Source organism: Centroberyx gerrardi, chromosome 2 (assembly GCF_048128805.1).
Source record: "Centroberyx gerrardi isolate f3 chromosome 2, fCenGer3.hap1.cur.20231027, whole genome shotgun sequence".
Lineage (NCBI taxonomy): Eukaryota > Metazoa > Chordata > Actinopteri > Beryciformes > Berycidae > Centroberyx > Centroberyx gerrardi.
In genome coordinates, this window is record NC_135998.1 from 20472305 (window position 1) to 20495182 (window position 22878).

Here is a 22878-nt window from a genome sequence, read left to right on the forward strand (position 1 = left end):
GAGGCGTTGTGTGTTCTCTAGCTCTGCTCCGGCTTAATGAGATTAGCCCAGCAGAGAAAAAAAAATGCCACACCAGGGAATTCAGGTCACATGAAAATAGGCTAGCTAGACGTCTGCCTGGCCTGCGTGTATGTTTGTCAAGTGGATGAGATTAAGTCACCGGTCCACGGTCTACTGTCCGCCTGAAACCCAGACAGGATTTATATATCTTGGCTCCTCCTCCTCCTCTACTCCCAACTCACTCTGTTCTCCTACACTTGTTTTCCCAAAAATCTATCCTCTAGACAGCCAGAAAACACCTCACCTTTGTGCTTTGCGTGTCTAAGTGTGTGAGATTCCATTACTGCCTCTCTCTTCTTTCTCTCTCCTCTTTCTCCTTTCTTCTATCCTCTTCCTTTCCTCATCTCCGCTCCTCTTTTCTGGTCCCTTCCCTCCACTCTGCTTCCAGAATTGTCATTTAGTCACTCACAACCACTCATGCTGCTCTTCTACCCAGACAAACACACGCTTCAGACTACAAAGATATCATTAGTCTCAATGATCCTGCCTCGTTTGACTCGTTTTACCATTTACATAAACCTTACCGGTAGACAGTGTGTGTGTGTGTGTGTGTGTGTGTCATAAGGCAGAGAGAGACTGTGTGCGTACATTCAGAAGCATAAACTTTTTCATCTGTCTGCTGCTGATGCTTGAACATGGCTGGTGCAAATGTGTTATCCATGTGTGTACGTACAACCTTTGGTATCTGTCTGAGAGAAAATGAGAGACAAAGCAAATTATAGAGTTGCAGAGGCAGTCTGTCTCCGTGTCTGGGAAGGGCAGTGCCAGGACTACACGTCTAACACTGCACTACTACTCTGTGTGTGTGTGTGTAGCTATTCAATCATGTATGCGTATGTGCATGCCCCTATGCGTACACATGTCCGTATGCAAGCGTGTGTGTGTCTGGACAGAGTGTGTAGGGACAGAGACATGTAAATCCCTGCAAAGCAGGAGCTGGCATCATTAAACCAATAGCTTAGTGACTCCCTTGCCGGCCCTGCTGCTCGCTGTAGGCTGTTGCAGGGCAGACAAACCAGACACATTAAGAAAGAGTACTGAAAAAGACAAGGACATGCAGAAAGACAGAGACAGAGAGAGAGACAGACAGACAGACAGACAGAGGGAGAGAGGAAAGCCACACTTACACAGACAGCTTGAAACCTGTTTTATGGTGCCAGTATACACAACTTTCAACAAATGCCAATGCTCACATGTTACATCCAAGTAATTTTTGCATTTTTATGCTTTATGCCAACATGGAAAAATCATAGAAGAGAGAGAAAGAGAGAGACACAGAGAGAACCAAAGCTGAGAAATAAATGTCTCTTGTGAAATTTGTCAATAGCCACATGAAAAAAAAGAAAAATAGTGAGGAAGGGAAGGCTAAAAGTGAGAGAGAGAAAGCAAGAGAAAGAAAGAGAAACAGACAGAGAGAGAGTGCCAGAGAGAGAGACAGACAGAGAGGGTCAGGCTGGCTCAGTAGCAGCAGCCTGCTCAGTCTTTTGGGAGGTTTTAAATGGGTCATTGTCTGACCTGCATTATGGTACCATGGCCATTTCATAATCACACCACTTTGTAGAGCGCTGTGCCCAGGTCAGCCCCTTTTTACCCAGTGGCCTCACACACGCACACATGCCGGCATGCTTGCACACACACACAGAATGAGGCAAAAGACAGTGTTTGCCCCCCAAACAACCCCAACAACAGCGACATTAATGCGGCCTGTCTGCCTGCGTCTATCTGTCTGACTGTTTGGGAAAGACTGTGCTGGGAAAACTGATGCAGCACTGTCTCTGTGAACGGGAGGTCTTCAGCATATAACAGACACCTTGTTATGATCAGTTCAAACAAGCACGCTTTCTGTCGGAGAAGTAAGCAATCACTGACAGCAGGGGGCTGCGGGTGAACAGCGATGACGGCAGTTACGATGATGATGGTGATGAAGATGACGCCACCAGCTGCAGCAGCGTTCAGGGCAGATAGGTGGGCAGCGCTAATTGATCCGCCGTGAGCTGTGCTCTGTTTTGCTGTGTTGATCAGGGAAAGACCAGGACACAGCAGGGCTGCCCTAATTACTGTCTGGACGCAGACAACCATTAGGACCCCAGAGCACCTGCTGCCTGCAGGGGCGGCCCTCCTACCGCCTGAGAGGGGAGACAGACAGAGAGGAAGAGAGAGGGAGAGAGACAGATATACAGAGAGAAAGGCTAACAGGTTAACTCACCACCAGCTAAGCAGTCAGTCAGGCAGTGGCCAGCCAGCCAGAGGGCCAACCAGTCAGGTAAAAAAACGCTACAACTGCTTTAGAGGATCGGAAACTCAACAGGAGGGGCAGCGATTAAGTCAGACTATGTGTCATCATCTTCTCTCTGCCCTCAGCAGGATACTGCCTTAATGAGTGGCATACAGGGAGACTGGCATACAGAGAGACTGGGAGGCTGGCATAATTAGCCACATGAAGAGTGGCGTAAGTGTAAGAGGTTACTTACAATTTGCCAGGTCAACCTGCTTAAATCATTTTGTTCATAAAGTTAACTTTATATAGAGGCACCGAGGCCTTGGGTGTTTAAACCTTTGAGTTGGTTAATTTAGGGAAGGTGAAAATCGGGGGAGTCGTTATACGCCATTTGCTGGGGCATGTGTCCAACAGCACCTCAGGAATAAAAGAGTGAGAGTGGTGGATTTGGTGGTGAAAACTTATGTAACAGCTTAGGTCTAAAGTGACCAGTGATAATCATTACTGGCTTTAACGGCTTTGTTTTGATCTCCATTCAGCCGTCTACTGTGAAAGCTTGTCAGTGAAATTGGCTTAGGGTTTGTGGCGAATTCAAATTGTGTGGGTGAAGATGACAAAATAAATTAGAAAAATGCAGATTTTCATTGATTTTGATTGCTTTTAGGAGTATTATTATCCATTTTACCTGATACTCAAAAAGTGTTTGAAAGTCTGTAAATTAGACAAAAGCTTGCTGGATGCATGCTACTACTCAGTATGCCGCCATGCCAGATCCAACCCAAAGGTCTATAATGGCCTAGTTAACAGTCTGGCACTGACATTATCCAGCTACTGACCACCAACCAAAATCTTCATATCCAGGTGAGGAAATTAAGGTTTGAAAATGTTATGGAATTTTTAAATGGAAAATCTATAGGGACCCTACACTTTCTCCATTTCCTTCTCCATCTCTCCCTTCTGGGCATTTTTACATGAATTGACTTCCAAACGCTGGTGTCCCCGAGTCTTCAGCGCCATGGAGTTAGATTAAATGGCCATGGAAGAAAGTCAGCATAAGGCCAGGCAATGAAGCTGCCAGATTTAACCATCTCTGCCACCTCAACATAAGGACATGAGCTTCCCATTTGTGGTTGAGACATGTGGGGTTACATTGCACATGGAGAGCTTCAAGTCATCTCATGTAAAAATACCCAGAGGGGAGAGAGAGCAGGAGGAGAGCTGGAGAAAGAAATCCAAGGAAGGAGAGTGAGGGTCAGTGCTAGAGGCGGGACTAGGGGCCGGTGGGAGCTAACGATTTTTATCAGTTACATGATTGGGATCAGTTTGTACTGACACAAGCTTGCACTGAAATTACCATTCTTACTTTTATTTTGTTAAATTTGTGTTCAGTGAACCCTGTTTTATGGTACACAAGGGAAAAATAACTTGAATTTACTTCTTGTTGTTATTGGCACCCTTGATAAATATGCTGTCACTGTTGAACTTGGCACAGATTTAAACTTGACTTTTAGGGATTGTGGCGGCCTGGGCCCCAGTAGTGCTGTAAGTCTAGCAACGCCCCTGTGTGAGGACACTCCAATCAAACTTGTGTACACACCACAGAACTACTCCCTTGTTCGCATGAGAGATTGTCTTCAGCCGCTTCCAAGCAAACATCGGACAGGCTCATTTGAAGTGAGAGTGCAATCAGACCAAAGACAGGAAAACAGCCAGGAAACTTCACATTAGCCAGCTATTGTTGACGTTTCCCCATACTTCTCTGAATGTCTTCAACTCCATCATCTATTGCTTTCTGTTTATTGAAAATGGCCAAATAAAATAGAAATATTATATTATACCAAAGAATAACAAATGGATGAGATAGGAAAAAGATCTACTGTTGTCCACAACCTTTAAGGTAACCTGATACCTTGTATTTTTCTGTCTCTTTTAAAGATGCTCATAAAACATTTCCCAGTTTCAATTCTTCACTTCCAGTGTGCCAAGAAGGTTTCCTGCCAGTGGCTCTTCCCGACTACATGGGCTCAGGACGTCTCATGTATCTCTGATGGGTGAATTACCTCTTGTTCAGCCTAAACACACTACTAAGATTTAAAATAAAGCAATCATTTTTCATGTATTATTTTCATGAATAATTTTACAATATTTTTTTTAATGAAACTGTAATATAGTGGATCTTTAAGTAGGTGGCAGGTTTACTGAGGTAACGTAGAGGAATTAGTCAGAACTGCAAACTACTGCAACCTACTGTTGTATTAACAGAAAACTCTTGTAGCCTAATAAGAAAGTGGCAAATTCTTGGAGGGCCACACTATAAACATAAAGCATTATGAATCCAGTTGATACATCGATGGGCTTTGGTTTGCCCCTAAACAAAGGGAATGGTGCTACAAAGCTAATGTATATATCCACTCTGGCTATTAAATAGAGATCACAGATTGTGACTCAACCAGCACACATAAACACATAGACAGGGTGGTCCAACATGCTTCTGGCTGAGTGTGTGTGTGTGTGTGTGTGTGTGTGTGTGTGTGTGTGTGTGTGAGTGTTTGTAGTCTCTTCCCAGAAATGTGCAACAGTAAACAGACTAAGAGGCAGAGAACACTACCACTACCATTGCCTGGGAGGATAAACAGTGACACACAACACAGCGCACACTTCCTTCTTTTTATGTGTGTTTGTGTGTATGAGTGTGTGTGTGTGCATGTGTGTGTGCACACAGGCACCTACTGTATGTCACTGTGCATCTCTCATATGCCACCTTAAACAAAAAACATGCATTCTGTTGAGGCCACCAGGCAGACAGAGGTCTAGAGGGGGGAGAGGGCACCCGTGGGCCCCTCTGAGAGCTGCCCCTGCCTGGGCTGGGAGCCTCCAGCTGTCCCCTGGGGGGTCCAGAGGCCCTAACCCTTCACTCCTTCCCTGACACTAACCAGACACAGCAGCACAAACATACACTGGCCCAGAGTTGGGGGGGGGGGGGGGAGAGAAAGGGAGGGAGGGAGAGGGAGAGAGAGGGAGAGAGAGAGAGAGAGAGAGAGAGAGAGAGAGAGAGAGAGAGAGAGAGAGAGAGTTTAACACATTAGGAGAATGCACCCATTTTCACCCACAGCAGAGAGGCATTTGATGAGTCCTTTTTAATATCCCTCTTTCTCTCCCTCTTAAAGAGAGCAATTACATGTCCAGGACAATCCCACATTAAACAAACATTAGCTCTCTCTCCAGAGCCAGACGCAGGCAAATTACATTGTTTCCAGATGCCAGTCACACAAACACACACATACCCACCATCCCTCTATGCCCCGCTCCTCTCCTGTTTCTCCTCTCTCTATTGTTCTTCTTCTTCACTCCTCACCACTGCCTCACATTTTGCTCCCCGCTATCTCTCCCTGTTTTTCCCTTACCTCTCTCACTTCCCCAAGTTAAGCCAAGGGCTTGTGAACAATGCCACGGCAAGCTGTTTTCAATTACACTGCCACATCCACTACTACTGGAGACAGAGAGGAGGGCCAGGGATGGCGAGAGCAAAACACAAAGGAGAACGAAGGAAAGGAGCCAAATAGTAGGCAGCAGTGAACTTCTGCAGACTGATGTCTATCTCCTTTGCTTTTACTGGATGTCACAGCTCCCAAACCAATGAAAAACTCTGGCCAGTTTTTATGTTTGAAGACTTTCTAGAAAACATTCACTTTAATTCATTTGGAGATGCAATGTGGTAAAAAAGTAACTAAGAGGCATACAAGATGATACAGTCCAAATGGTCACGTGCATAAAAATTGCTGCCACTGTGGGTGACATAAGACAGTCCTCTAAACCCCTGCCCCAAAGAGCCAATAGTGAGAAAAACAGTTTAAAAAAAAAACTAAAAGCTAGTTTAGGGAGCTGAAGCCTTTCTGTGGTTGACTAGCGGCTAAGTGGCTAACGCAATTTTCCATTGACTGCAAAGTAACATGTCTGCAACTAAACAAAGCATGGCACACTGTGTAGCATGACCTTTTAGGCAATTTGCACATTTCTGTTATCTTAGGCAGAGAAATTTATAGAACACTTATGATGGAGAACTATGACATAGTTCAACGAGTAGTAGACGCTGTCGTGCATGGCTAGGCTTTCACCTCTTGAAATGCAATTTGGGACTTCAAAGTATGAGTTCAGGCTCACGATAGTAACTGCTGACATTTTTTCACAGTAGCCAGTGAAGCTGTAGCTAGCTAGCTACGGAATGTTCCATCTCAACATTCCAACTAGCTAAAAGCCTGCTGGGTAGTGTAGTTCAGTAACTAAATTTGTCGTTCATGTAAATAATACTGAATGGATTTTTGTTAAATTGAGCCAAGCGAGATGTGTTGATGCTTACTACAACATTTTTAAAAATCAAAGCCATATGCTTTTTAGATTGCTTGTATGAAGTAACCCCCTGCATACTGACAGAGGGTAAAATCAACCCTAGGGTTGATGGAAATTACGTCAACTTCAGTTCCCTATTGTTTTGGATAGATCCTAAATCTAGCTATACTGTAAAACACAATATTCGTTTCCACATTAAATAATCATATAAATGGAGGATATTAAGAATGTTATAATCTAACCCCGGCTGTGTCAAATCTTCTGCCATCCTTCTACAGCTATTTACAATGAATTCTGTGAGCAATCAGCCATTGTATTTGCATTGTGCAGCTTAATGATATCTATTCACATCTACTGTTTCATGTGACTAAAGCATACATGAGCAACAGAGTGAAACTGAGCTGAGCAGGCTGTTCGTGCACAAGACACAAAAGGCCCGGTGCTTCAGCTTCAGGTCTAACTAATTAATTCTATGGGTAGATTTCCTGCCAGTGATCAAACTATTTTCTTCCACGTATTTTGCTGCTGTTTGCATTTCCAAAAATTAATTAAGGAACTTTCCAATCTGCTGCATTCAGCACATAATCCATCATCATTTCTGATATTTTTCTTCAGCTTTACAAGGCTGTAACAAATCCATACAATATTTTAAACAGTACAAGATTATTTTCCACTGCTTTCCAGTGAAGGTAGCTTCATCAAGGTTGTGTCAAACATTATTCTGTTTTATTTTATAAGAAGTCACAATCATGTCTGATAAACATTTGTTTCACTCTCATTCTGTGTTGCTCTTGCAATGTCTTCTACTAGTCTGCTAGTTTGTTTTTAGCACACATGCTTGTTAGTAGCATCACGGCAGAAAACACCCAGCCTGACGAGGAAATTCCTACTCCTCCGTGTTTGGTAGATATTTGAATTCCCCTCATTAAAAAGGCAAGAATCAGCAGATCACCAAATCAAATCCTTTGGGAAACTGAAAACAGCACACTGTGAATCAACTACAGATAGAATCGCTATCTGTTTAGAATGCATTCAGTTCATTGTGCCCTGCTTTCATGTGTCAATATTATGTAAAGTCACATTTGACTAATTTTAGTCAATTCTTCAAATTCTAATTAGATTTTTAGGGGCAACTGGCAGCCCTAGTAGGCTATATATGCTTTAAATTCACATATTTGTTTTTCTTATTTTCTACATCTTCTACCTATGGCATTCTTCACTTAACTACACCACAACAGCATCTGGTGAGTAGATGAAATGCATCAATGACATTTGGTTATTAGAGAGTAACCCAGGTCCAAAAACTTGATATAAATTTCAGCTCCTTTTTAACCTGGTTGAAGCTGATCAGGTTCTAGTCCAACTGAAGTGCTTATATGTCGTTTCATGAGGAGTTGGGCCCAATCAGTGCTTTTAACAAATTACAAGGTTGCATATGAGTCAAAAACAAGGCCAGACTAGAAGGTCTCCTTCCCTCTGAACGGCAAACCACAACATGCCTTATCAAGCACTCAGACTCACCACTCAGTAAGACCAAGAAGTTCACTGCCAAAGACATGGGAAAAACTGATTGTGTGCTTTTGTTTGTGTACACATAAAACTGAATCTAACTTCCAAGACATAATTAATCTGTGTGTGTGTGTGAGCTCATATCTCTGGGTGTGTGTATACGTGTTCCCTTCCAATCAGAGGCTCAAATACAGCTAAAAGTTGACTTCTAGCTGCGGATAGTAGACATGAGAACCAATGTCAAATTGAGGCAGTATAGTCTAAACTCTGGGATAACAGCGGTATCATAACAATTTTGACGAGCACAGTCTTAACAGTCTATGACCCAGACTAGGTGCCAGACGTTCTTCTAGGAAGAAACCCTGTTGTATAATTCCCATGAAATAATCATACTGGATGACCCCGTGTCGGCAAGCATCCGCCTTTTGTCCTTGAGGAAGAACCTGAATCCCTACCAGCTACTGGGGCGCTGTTCTGTAGCTGACCCGAAATTTTCATTTTCATTTTTTTCTTATCATTACTATCATATTCACACTTAATGCACACTCCTGAGGGACCAACAGGCTAGACTGATGTCTTTAACAGAGGGGAGGCAAGCATGGCATGGGAAATTGTTTCATGTCTTTTTCATGTTTTTCTTTTCTATTTTCAGTCAAATAAAGAGTGCGTGTTTATGTGTGTGTGCGTGTGTAAATAAAACAAAGCATTAAAATGTGCCCTGAAGCAAGGAAGCATCAAAACAAAGAAGGGTTTGTTTGTGTGTGTGTGTGTGTGTGTGTGTGTACACGTGTCTGTCTGTCTGTAAGGAACCTCATCAGACAGTCGCTGCATGGTTGAAGGAGCACTGAAATACACACACGGTTCCCCAACACCTAAGGCCATCTGTGGGGACCTCCTAATGTCTGACCTTTCCCTTCCCCCCACAAATACACACACAGATGCTTACACACACACACACACACACACACACACACACACACACACACACACACACACACACACACACACACACACACACACACAATTATCTAGGACCATGCAAACCTAATGAGACAGCCAGACTGAGACCTAGACAGACAAACCTGAAGGCAGAGGTGCCTGAACCAGGGTCAAACACAAAGACTAGGAGAAAGGCTACAGTGAATATGATGTGTTCATTGGTTTGGTTGCTAATAATAACTATAAATTCTTGATTCTTGAAGACAAAGGCTTGGAACAGACAGAGCTGCAGTCTGGCTCCTGACGGTATATTGCAGCAATTAGCGTTACAATTTGATGCAGACCAACAGCTGAAAACATGGCAACAGCATCAAACAGTCTACCGCATCATAAACTGAATCCCAATCCACCTAAACTGGCTGACAAAACTGGTGCCGGGAGCAAAAAATTTGAGCTATTTCCATTACAGACAACAATAGACAGGCACCCAACTGACACATCAAAACCACTGTTGCTACAAAGCTGTCCAAGTCAAGTGCGGTGACACATTGCTTGATTGTTTCTCTTGCTTGCCGTGGTATCATAGTAGTATTGAATTTGAAGATATTAAACTTAGTATCGGTGTCAAAGGCCTATTTAAGTGTAAGATCCTTTATTTTATTTTCCACCAAACCGGTCTATGTGTGCGTCCCTGAGGAATTAAGCTCCCACACACTCATATATACCTTTCCTGTAAGCTGTCAGATACGCCCATACCTACCACTGTACCTCAAACAAGCACAAATAATTCGGCAACCCACAACAGATAGAGTGCAGACTATGAATGTGTGTGTGTGTGTGTGTGTGTGTGTTACTCACATAGTCCGGCAGGGCTGTGTTGTCTCCCTGTCTGCCTCTCAGAGACTGTGTAGCCTGCTCCAATACCTTGTTGTGCTTTTTGGATAGCAGAGCAAATAAACTGTGGGAGAGAGACACAGAGAGGGAAGAAGGGTGAGAAAGAAAATGAGAGGCAGCAATGATAGATGAATGATGGATTTCTGTAAAGACCAGAGAATCCAAATACACAGTCATCATACATGTTGATCAATATGTCATGTGTGTGTGAGAGTTTTGTTCACACAGGTGGCAGCCTGACCTTTGTCCCTTAGAAATCTGTTAATAACTGACATTCCCAGCATATCAAACAGCTAGCCTACATATTAATCCTCTATTGGATCTAACTGGTAATCTGAACACGGGCACATTTCTAACCCTAACACCAATCAACTGATTAAACACAAAGGTTGAGAGGTTGCCCTGAAATGTTTAATTTAGTCACTGCATAATATAATTAGAGGTGCACCGATCTGTAGTATCTGTGGTATTGGAATCGGTGCTGATCCAGCTCTGCAAATGAAGCTGTTGGCACAATAAAACACTTTTCCAGTGGGGGGGGGGATGTCTGCTGTATGGCACTTCTTTGATTTCAGTGAAGCAAAGTGCCAACTGTGCCAAGCGAAGGTAGAATAATACCAGAAGTGATACAATTCTGCCTTCAAAATAAAAGCGTAAAATTTGTCACAGTCACCTTTAGAAACATTAAGAACACCACACAGGAACACATGAACGGGATTTTGTTTGGAAAAAACACATTTCATTGACTATGGAGCCACCCTTTAGAATATTCACTTAGGTACTTTGTATTGCTCAAATGTTGTCATTTGAGCAATAACATTCTGATCATTTTCTATTTTATCATTATAATTTTCTTTTATTTGATTAAGGCTCGTTACACAATTTTCAGAGCATATTTTGATCAAATTAAACACTCATTCTTATAACTGTTTTATATTGACCTAATTCATAGTATTTCCATTATGTCACATGCATTTCCTACCAATATGTGCTTTAATATACGAGTACAATACGTGCTTTACAATATACACAGCTCACTGGCTGTGGCTGTCATTTGATTATAATCATCTGTTATTTTCCTACCAAGATGGCCATGTGGTGATGTAACAGAATACTATGAATACTAGGCAGCATGAATGAATGTTATTTGAATGGTACTCGGATTGTACGGCCCTTGTATCGGTTGATCTGCTCAAGAAATTACTCCGTACTTGTATTGGCTCTGAACATTTTTTATCCGTGCACCTCTATAATACCATTTCCATTTCATAATCAATAACTTAACATGTCGTACTGTTGCCTGCCGATTGCATTTGAACAGGTATTCTTAAAATCCTGAGGACTCAGAGAATAAATGTATTTGTTCCCTAGGACCTAGGCTCATGAAAATATATGGGTTTCTTGTGATTTGTGGATCCAAAAGAAACAGGCCTGGGGCCCATTTGGGGTCTCAATCCATAATTTAGATACGCTCTACTAGAGGACTACAATCTTTTATAGATGTCAAGCCTTCAGAGCAAGATGATAGTGGATTGTCTAAAATTCATATATGCGATTTCAATTTCATTTTCAATTTCAAGTTCACCTTTGTATTTAGGTAAGGTCTCCTAAAGCCAAGGTCTGGGTAACAAACTTCAAGAATTCTTGTTTTTATTGTAGTTTTTGTTTTTCTGTTTTTTTGTTTTGTTGATCATTCTTTTAATTACATAGTGTTTTTATTAAAGCTATTGTAGATTTTCTCTTTTAATTCTAATTTTCTGTATATCTAACTATTTATTTCCAATTGCCTTTCTAGGGGAAAGTCCTTGTATAAGTCCTATTTGGTTTCTTAGCTCTCCTGCACATTCCTATCAATTCTATACTTTCTCACACTATAATCCTGTATATTTGTGTTAATCAAGGAAACTAAAAAAATGACTGAAATACATAATGAAAAACTATTTGATAATGTCAGTTCAATGATAATATAGTGCCATAAACACAAGCACACATACAGCTCAAGTTAGAGCTATAGATCGTTGTCGAGCTACACCTTTCCAGCTGTCAGCACTAGAAAACACACACACACACACACACACACACACACACACACACACGTTATCAGCATCCTTTATCCAGACTAACTGGCGAAATGATAGCTGAATAGGGATATTGGAGTAACTAAGAGGAGGTCTATTTGTAATCTATAGACCCATGTCAAAGGCCCTATTAACCATGACTATTTGATAGCACCTGCTGCACCATCCAGTCAGGTTTTTTTTCTATTCCATCTGAGAAACCACCGGGTAGCCTACACCTGGGACCCTCATACACAAGAAAGCACAATGACTTCAGTGACTAGTTGCTCTGTCCCATCCCACACTTATGCTCAGGCAGTGACAGACACGGCCCTGGAAACAGTGACACAGAATGACTTCCACACTGCTGGTTTGATCCCGATATCAGTTTTGAGGCTGAAGTAATGACAGACATGGTCCACTCTAAAGACGTGAAGTGATGGGCCCCGTCTCTACCAATCCAACTCTTCATATGGAACTGAAACACCCTTCACACACACACACACACACACATACACACACACACACACAGTGCTCTATTGTGCTTTGTGCTTCCCATTTGTATTTGCTGGCCCTGGCTTTAGGAGCAAATCCCAAAGTTCAGATTGCATTTTCTGAAATAAGAAAGCTAATTTTGAAGTTTGCCTGAATGATCCCTTTTAAAGTTTGGTCTTGATAATTATTGTTGACTAAACTGTGTTCATTTGGTCTGCAGAACTAACAAAAGACATCAGGGTCATCACTGAGCACAAATGAACACACCCATTCGAATGTGTGGTGCCATTAATGTCACTGGTCTTGAGGAGACTGCAGATATGGAAGAGAGAGGCGAGAGAGGGACGAACACAGTAGCAGGGAAGGAATATTGATGGGGAAAAGAAGATGAATAGAAAATAGGAAAGGAAGGAGTGGGGTGGGGGTTGGGGCATTTTGACCCAGTGCTTCCAGTAAATAAATGGCCCCAGCCGTGATCCTCTTTGAGAGTCAATTAAGAAGCAAGGTTCAGCAGTGCCTGGTTGGTATTTGGAAATTCCTGACAGGAAATTCCCTTTATCCAGGCAGCCAGTTTAGTCCAGCCCAGTCCATAATAGTCATCATCATTATCATCATCATCATCATCAGACATGGAGTCAGTTACTCTACTTCCACTACAGGATGGACATGCACACATTCACAGACAGTGTTCCTCTCTGACTCAAAACCCCAGAGAAACAGAGATAGAGAAAGAGAGAGAGATAGAGAGAGGGAAAGAGATAAGAGAATCCTTGAGTGCGAGTGTGTGTGTGTGTGTGTGTGTGTGTGTGTGTGTACACATATCTGCAGGGTAGGAAGCCTTCCGGTTCCATGTGCATGTAGTTAACAAACAGACATGAATGGCTTGATGAGAGGAAGAGAAGAGGCGCTCCGTGTCCTCATGGGGCAAACCCTTCCGCTCAACAGGGGCCTCAAGCTACACAATATTCTTCTCTACAGACACACTACTCTCTATTTTATTTACACATCTTATTCTCTTTTGCTGCAGCCACTGTCAATTATTTTAACAATTAATATTTTAGATTATGGAAGCCAAGCTAGCAGGCTTTCACGGGTCTGACACGTTGGGCTAAGGAACTATTGAATAACGCATGTCAAAAAAAAGGCAGAAAACAAAAAATGACTCATATTTATCGGGGACATTTTTTACAGTATTGTTATTTTACTTTCTGTCCCAAGTCACTATTAATTTCCAACCATGGAATTACGTTATCGGAATGAGAAGGGGACTAGCAACTATTGTATTCCTTCATCCTCTCCTCTACCTCACTGTAGCTATTTATCCATTTGAACACCAATGTTCCCACCTGATGATGCGCTGGGCAGCGTACTGGTGGAGACAGCGGAACTGGGCTGACATGTTGGCTAGAGCAGCCAGACAGTTGGTGTGGAGGTACTTATCCTGGGGAGGATACACACACACACAGAATCAATACATTGATATACTGCAAATCTATTATTAAAATTCAATTTCATTTCTATCTTCACAATTCCGTCATGACAATTACATTTGAGCACATGAATGTGTCTATAATTGATGGAATTCTGCACGCATGGCTGTCGGCTGTGCAAGTAGACTAGGGGTGTGAGTGTGTGTGCATGGGCATGCATGTGTGCATGTGCATCTTACCCTTGTCCGGGTCATGTTGAATTGGATGGTGCGGATGACCACCAGAATGAGCAGACTGCCGAGTGAGATCTCTGTCAGCGACCGCTCTGTGTACCACGAGATGTTCTTCAATACCTAGAGAGAGGAGAGACAGAAAGAGATATGTGCTGTAAATGTCAGGAATGATTTACTATTATCCCAGCAATTATGGGTAATGGAGGGGTGCAGTGGCAACAGCTGAGATGTTAACTGTGTGTATCAAGTGTGTGTCTACCCACCACCTCGTGGATGGAGCGATTGAAGGCATCATCCTCTGTAAGGATGAGGAGAATGATGAGGGCCATGTAGACATGGTGGGAATTTCTCTCCTCCACGTGGTAAAGGATCTCTAGGATTGGCATCACCTAAGAGGAACAGTGGGAGGGACGGAGGAAAGGCTGAGCATACATGTGGGTACTGATTCAGAAATTATTTCAATAGTCCTTGTTTCAGCAATTATCATGAAAGCCTTGCATTTGAGTGGATCCACCTTTGTGTGCGTTTGTCTGAATACATCATTGGCCATGTCCATACTAGACCCATGCAAATTTCTAGACTATTAAGATGTCTAGCATTGCTTTCCCTTGAGGAGCAAGACAGCCACAAGCGGCTGGTCGATAGAGGGAGCCAGGGCATCGCCCTAGTCTGGTCACAGCCCTCTGAAGTGCCAGCGTTTACATTTGGCACTCCTCAGGTTCGCTCATTCATTTTTGCTCGTTAACCAGGCCTATCTTATTTATAATTTTTGGCAGGTCTGGTGGTCTCCTCTTTGGAGGGGCGCGGTCAGAATGTGTGGATGTTCTGGCATTTTGATTGGACTGTTCAATTTGTGGGTAAGGCCTTGGTGATGGCGTGATCGAAGGAAGAAACTCCAGAAGCAATGACCGTTGAAGATGTAAACACCAACTTGCTACAGACGCCTTGCTACAAAAGTTGAATATATTTGCTCTAAAAGCTGAACAGCATACACTTTTAAAAGCTTTTATTCAGGGAAAGGATGGTTTGATGCTTTTGGTGTTTTTGGATAGACGTGTTGTTATGGTCATGTCCCCCCTCGTAGCACTCATGGAGGACCAAGTAAAGGATGCAAGCAAGCTTGGAATAACGACACTGCAGGTTGGGGTCCATTGAGAGGATATTTTAAAACTTTTGTTTGCTATCGGTTAGCATGGCTGCTAACCGATAGGTTACATTCCGAGGCGTACAAGAACAGATGGCAACAGTGATCGCTAGACAGCAACAGTGAGTCAAGGATTACCTCACAGAATGACGCTGTCGGAGTGAAAATAACAGGAGAAAAGTAAGATAGACTCATTAGTTGGCATACTACATGATAATCTAAATCTAATATTGCTAATGTTGATATTTTATTGCAGTAGCACTATGACTGCAGATGGGGACCAACATGGAAATCCACATTGATATCAGGTGCACTTTATCAATCAAGATCATGGTTTGAAACAGCAATCAGTCAATGAAGTTTCTTTGGTAATCAACCGCTGCACATGTTTGACTTTTGTCATGTATTTGTAGTTTGTAGCATTTCATGTGATACCATTATGACATACTAAGAAGCGATTCTCATTCACCAAACACCTCACTAGTGCCTCTCTGCTGTAGGGAATAATTGGCACTGCCCCACTTGGCCATAGCAGGAGTGATTTCTTGGGCACACTGGTGCATAAAGGACTGCATATTGTGAAACAGCTAAAACTTCAGATTGGTTATGGATGACCCAATAACAGTTAAATTCAGTTTGAACAATGCACTTTGTTTTAGCACAGTAAAAACTTCCCCATAAATTTGTCTAGATTCAGACAGGAATAATGAAGTGAACCAAATTCTACCTCAAGATGAGTGTCAGAAGACGTGTGTGTATAGCAAGTCTATTCATTTGTATCCTACCCACCAGATTGTCCATGTCAGTTCTGGAGAGCATATACGTCCTCATGTTGGCATTCTGGTGAAGCAGGGTGTACAACAGGAGTGTTGCCTGGTCAGAGCGCTGCTGTTCACACAGCGCTGTATAAAGACTGTTGAAGTTGATCTGGAAGGTGTGGGGTTGCTCCACAGGCAGCGATGATGTGTCTTCATGGGCAAGAAGCAAGTATTGTTAGGATTATTAGTACATTATTTATTTGATTACTTTCTGCTGCAGTCCATATTGTCTCGGCAGCCATATTAAAATGTTTATACTCTTCACAATATGCCTTCTATGCATATAGTGCTGAATATAGTACCATGTCATATGTGTCACTGAAAGACCTTACCTTGTGTGTTTCTGAAACAAGTAACAGCCTGACGGTAGGGGTTGGGCCAGTCAGGCCCGTCTGTCAGATTGGCTAGGACTAACAGTAGCAGAAGACTCTGATTGGACAAAGGTAAGGGGTTATGTTCCTGGTCCATTCCTGCCTTACTGCCAGCTCCGCCCAATGTGAAGACACTCCACAGACCACCTGGAGACGGAGACACACACACACACACACACACACACACACACACACACACACGCGCGCACACGCGCGCACACGCGCGCACACGCACGCACACGCACACACACGCACACACACACACACACACACACACACACACACACACACACACACACACACACACACCACAGACCACAGTTATTAAGCTTTTCATGCCAAGTTCTATTCTTAGTTTTATTTAACTACAATATATGATAGTAACTTCTCTTTGGTGGGGCTGAGTTGACAATAGAGTAGGGTCAGGACTGACCTGGGAACTATAGTGCTCTGATACAGTACAACAGATGTAGGGTAATCTATATAGGATATTGTCATGAGGAGCAGTCAGAGTGAATATGACAACCTCTTTAGAAAGCACTAGATTAATTTCATTACAACTCTTCGGTCTTCAAGCTGGTTCATGCGGAAACAGACGCGACAGATTGCGCGTGATGATGTAATTGCAGCCAGAACGACTGGTTGCATTGGAGTCCCACGCAAGGTTGTGTGCCACCTGAAATTTGAAACAACGCATATGTCGCCGCAGCGCCTCCATCCAGGATTGGCTGAACAAAGAGAAACCGGAACTACTGGTCAATTCCAGCGGGGTTATTTTTTCTTGTTTTGCGGGAATTGGAGAGATGAATTACCTACAGTGCCACAAAAGTACTGGATATTTCTGGCGCGGTCGTCATGAGAAAAATGAAAAGCACGAATGCCAAAGTACATGGACGACATGTCTGCAGCTCCTGCGTGTCTAACCACAGAGAAAACATGAACCAAGCATTAGTGAGAGGCAGTTTGAGTATGCTGCAGCTCAACATTGATCAAGCTACAGTGACTACTGAATTCGAGCTGAACCCAAGTAGATCTGTTGCCATCTAGTGGCCAAAGACGGAAGAGCAGGACAATTCTCTGGCTGAATTTCCAAACACTCTCCCCAATGTAGCAGAAACATAATGCATGTCAGATGCCATTCAGTCATTCTGATCCATCCAACTATGAAACACACTAATCTGCTGAGTTAACCTGTTTCGAACCACAAACTCTACATGTGCATTACACAGAAGGATTAAGTCAATAGTGCTAGTCCTAGACCTTAGAAGGGTGACATGCTTCATGCACATGGCCCAATCCTGACCTGGCTCCATATCTGCTAAATCTCAAAATGAACTAGAGAAGAAAATGGGAGGTTACATCGTAGCATCTTCTGCCAGTACTGTTTCCATGAAGTAAGGAGAGAGAAGAACAAAGGAATGACTTCTGTTTAAAACGGCAGTGATGGTCATGGTTTATAGTTTATGTGTTGGTTTGCCTCTATATTCACTGATGGCTAGTAAAAAGCTACTCCAATGCTGTGTCTGTGTGTCTGTGTGTCTGTGTGTGTGTCTGTGTGTGTGTGTGTGTGTGAGTGTGTGTGTACGCACGATTCCGGTAAGGAGGGGAAGGAAATTGTTTATGTCTGAGTCAAAGGACACAAACAAACTGCATCCACAACGAAAAGAAAAACACCAGAGAAACATGACATCACTGGCACTGGTCAGTTTCCCCTTAACTCTCTCTCTCTAAATCTCACACACGATCCCCCTCTTTCTCTCTACTGCTCAAGCAGAGAGAGAAGTGAGAGAGAACAAAACAGTGTGGGAGAAAGAGCAAGAGAGAGAGAGTGAGCGAGAGAGAGAGCGAGCCCAGTTGTGACTGAGCCTTGCTCATCTCATCACTGGCACCACAGCGGCTAGACCAACAGTGTCAGAGAGCCCAGTCTGGCAGCCACGCTTCCTGCGCACACACGCACGCACGCATACACACACACACACACACACAGCTCTATTTTACCTTAGTGGGTGCTGTTTGTTATCCGTCTGGCTTGGTTCCCCCTGCCTGTCTGCCTGCCCACCACATAAACCCAATAATGCTATACTGCTTGCTTAGGCTGCTCCGGCCCTGGCCAGCCGCCCAGTGGAAAAAGAGGGGGAGGACAGGAGGAGGAAGGGGAAGGGGAAAGAGAGGAAAAGAGAAGGAGAGGTCACACGCGGACATAGAGGCTGGCACCCTGAAGTCAGAGTCTGGGCCTCAGGACTAGGGGGCAGTGAAGCCGTCGCTCTACGGGACAAGTAACACAACAACTACACCCACAAAGTCTGACATTAAACTCTGAATGAGCCCACATTCCCAAACCCTTTGGAGTCAATCTCTATTTCACTCAAATCTCAAATCTATAAATGTTCTCTTTTTACAATATTTACATGTTTTCTACATAATAAATATTTCTCACAAGCATTTGAAAAATGAGCCCAAGAACAATAAAGGCCACAATATAAGTGTATGGAACAGAACATCATGATAAACTAAGCCTTGGCTATATCATAACAACTTCCGTGGGAACTAGGGCAGAAAGCTGTTATGTTCAGTATGTAGTCTTACATAATGATCACCATCGTCACAGACATACGGACCATTACTATTGGAGAGAACAACAGCTGATGCAGTATCAACTTCTATATCCAAACCCATATATTATCACAATCAACACAGATATGGAACACATATCGCACGCATGCCTACTGCAATCACAGTGGGAAAACATACAGCCAACTCTGAACATGAGCACAGTGAAACAGTTTGAACTATGTCTCTATCTTGTGTAATGGCTCTGAGTGTGTGCAAACACACATTTGCGTCTGTGTGTATCATCAAATAATGAGTCATTCAGTTGTCTGCACTGGATGAGATGGTGCCATCAACCTAATGGGGGCTGTGTCTACAGCTGATCTGTGGTGCAACACTACATGCCGTGACTGTAAAATAATATTTTAATATCACAAAGCATCACTCCTCTACATCTGTGATACCTGCCATTTAAATGATAGGTAGATCCGTAGGCTATATTTATCTGATCTGATATTAATATGATGTCTAGGACAGTGGATAAAGCCACAGATGATAATTACTTGATGGCAGAAATGTCAAAAATTGAGTAAATATTTAGAATTATTAAAATGATTTATTGGAAATTGAAATAGAAATGAATACAAGAACAATTCCCTAGTAAACAAACACAGTAATTGTTGGGGGAGACATTTAGCAATAAATAAGCAATCCCATACCCAGATGAATGATAATGTTGAATTAAAAACTCAGTTGAATGGCCTACCAACTATCGAAGAATTTCTCCTTCTCTTTTTCACCTGTGCCACTTGCAGCATTCACTCAAGCACCGAAACACCTCAACTGGTAGGAACGGTGGCATGTGGAGGCACTAGAGGAGGGAGATTAGGTGGGGAAGGATTTCTTAATATGGCTAACCTTACAGCTGTGAGCATACACTTCAGTTCAGACAGAGAATGTGGGCTGGAGGCGGGGGCGAACGGAGACAGACAGACATGTGCTGCTTACTTATTTATGTGCAGAGTAGCAAATGAAATATGACATAATGGCTTCACTCCAATGTCCTGGCCAAGCACGCATATGTGCACACACACAAGCGCACACACACACACACACACACACACACACACACACACACACACACACACACAGAGCGCGCCTGTTGTGACGATTATCCAAATATGCACAAGGGGAAACATGGTGTACAGACAATAAATAAACACACTCTTCTGATAATCTCACACAAATCAAAATATGCGCTCAAAGCTCATTTACCAAACCCCAATCCCATCCCCACTAACAAAAACACACAGGCACACTCAACTTGGTACGACTAAACTTGTGAGAACATTCCGCAGACTCTCCATTATTATTATAATAAAAACGCAAGTCCTAAATGTAAACCGAATTCCACCCCAACCCTAACAGCCAAGTCCCAGTTGTTCTTCCCACCGTGAAGACCCACAACAATGTCTTCCCGCGCCATATTCTGGTAATTGTGCTATACTGAAGGCACACACACATACACAGTGTCTGTGTGGTGCCATGACCAGTTGATTATTAATAGTGTGGATAGGGGTCTCTGCTTCTCGCCTGTAAGAGAAGTACAGTTACTGTTAGTCCCGCTATGCCAGCAATGTGGAATATGAGGATTGTACAGGGATTATCTTTATGTGTGCCCCCCTTGTAGGGAGACAGACAGCTCAACTAATATTGTGTGTTCGTCCATATGTGCAAGAGAGAGAGAGAGAGAGAGTGAGAGAGTGTGTGTGAGAGAGAGACAGAGTGAGAGACAAAGAGAGAGAGCACTATAAACACACACCATTTTGTGCACCCAAATTTGTCAACTGGTTTGTTATTTTTCTTCTCTCTTAGGCAGGAAGTGAGACAGGTAGCACTTTCTCTGTCATTACTAGGTAATAGACACACACACCATTGCTATTAAAAGAAGGGTGAAAGGGGAGAGAGGAAGAGAATAGAGCAGAGGAGAGGAGAGGGATCAGGCCAACAGGCTCAGCGTTGCCAGTCTGGGCGATAATCCCCCCTGCAGACGCTCGCTCAGACTCAGACAGCAGTGTGTGTAAAAGAGAGAGAGAGAGAGAGAGAGAGAGAGAGAGAGAGAGAGAGAGAGAGAGAGAGAGAGAGAGAGAGAGAGAGAGAGAGAGAGAGAGAGAGAGAGAGAGAGAGAGAGAGAGAGAGAGAGAGAGAGAGAGAGATCCTATCCCCCAGACATTAAAATGGCGACGGAAATCAAGCGCTGCTTTGCTTTGTCATCTGGCTTGTGTTCGGTTCCGGGGGAAAATCCAGCCCGTCTGTGAGAGTGAGTGTGTGTGTGAGTGTGTGTCTGTGGGCGTGACCAGTTACAGTTGGCATGTCCAACAGATTACACAAGCTACTAACGTGAGAACCAGTGACGTCTCAATAAGAGCGATGGAATGTACAGTAAGTCCTACTAGTGTCCAGTCTAGTCGATTGCACCATATGTGGGTTTATGGACTTAACTAGCTGAGCATTTGTTCCCAGAGAGCAGAGACTGATGTTTGACCATGGTAAAGTCTGTTACTACTGAACAACACCCATGCGTACACACTCATTCAAATGAAGCGTGTCTGTGAGTGTGTGTACACACGCAATCCCCTATGAATGCGTGTGTATGAGAGAGAGACAGAGAAAGAAAACGAGTGTCGTGTATGAGCTCTGAGCGTAGGAGAGCGTGTGTCTTTGTCTCTGTGTGTGTGTGTATGTGTGTGTATAAGGGAGGCGGCTGCAGACAGACAGGCTCTAGGGGATTACAGAGCAGGACAGGGTACCATAACTCATAGTCCTGATCATTGGCCACAGACAGACAGGCTGGGTGAATGCTGATGGCTCGCTGATAGGAATCTGCCACCGACAACCGACAAAGGCCATTTATCTGTGGGGAAAACCCATGGGAGCATTCCTATTCTCACACTCAAACGAACACACACACACACACACACACACATACACACATACACACACTCTCTGTGTTCATTTTTCGAGTCACCATTTTCATCTGCTCTGGCACGGTTGTCAGCATGGCTCTCACTTTCATCTCTCTGACTAATCAGATTTCTTACTCTTTGGCTCAGATGAGAGAGAAAAGGGGGAACTGGCAATCGCCTCAAAACCATGAAAAATAGGCAACAAAATCCACTAGCGACTTTTAGTAAATCAAGTGTTTAAGCTATCAGTGAGACAAATGTTTCAATATTACTCTTGAAAATGTTAACAGTGAAATGACTGTCTTCCACCTGAGCCCATGCATTTTCACCACTACAGACAAGACAGATGTTTTGATATTCCATCCATATACCATCACTGCTAATATAGAAACATTTGGCTTTCACCAAAAATGTTTGCACTTTTTGCACATTTTTACTGGGTTACAGCAACATTAGATTAAATAAAGTGTGTGAATTGCTAGTTTCCCACTAGACAGTGTTCATTTGAGCATTTGTGCTACCCATGTATTTCAATGACACCCCCATGTTGACAGATGACATAGATTGAGTGCAGTGCATGAAAATATCGCAACCCAGTCTGTCAAAAAAGTTGAAACCAGTTGAACTCTTGACAGAGAGCGCAGGTACACATCATCCGCTAACAGACTTCATCAGCCAATGAAATCTGTACAGACTGCTTCAAAAGGTCTCGAGACACGCCCCCAACAACGCAACCCAGGTGGTTTCAACGTAGACTTGTCCGTGAATGTGACGGATGCCAAATGTCCCATGTGACTGCTGCCTAAATCTACTTGTGGAACTGTACTGAGTGCCATTGAGAAGGATG

At 43.2% G+C, this 22878-nt stretch overlaps 1 protein-coding gene across 1 annotated transcript in view; it reads right to left on the reverse strand.

The window, feature by feature from the left end:
- The window catches only part of dym (dymeclin), a 56403-nt gene that overhangs the window by 18782 nt on the left and 14743 nt on the right, over positions 1-22878 (reverse strand). Inside the window, exons 9-14 of the mRNA XM_071896738.2 lie at positions 16477-16662; positions 16116-16294; positions 14446-14571; positions 14189-14302; positions 13866-13960; positions 9932-10031 (exon numbers count right to left, since the gene is read on the reverse strand). Coding sequence (XP_071752839.1) covers positions 9932-10031; positions 13866-13960; positions 14189-14302; positions 14446-14571; positions 16116-16294; positions 16477-16662 — 800 coding nt within the window. The remainder of the gene's footprint in view (positions 1-9931; positions 10032-13865; positions 13961-14188; positions 14303-14445; positions 14572-16115; positions 16295-16476; positions 16663-22878) is intronic.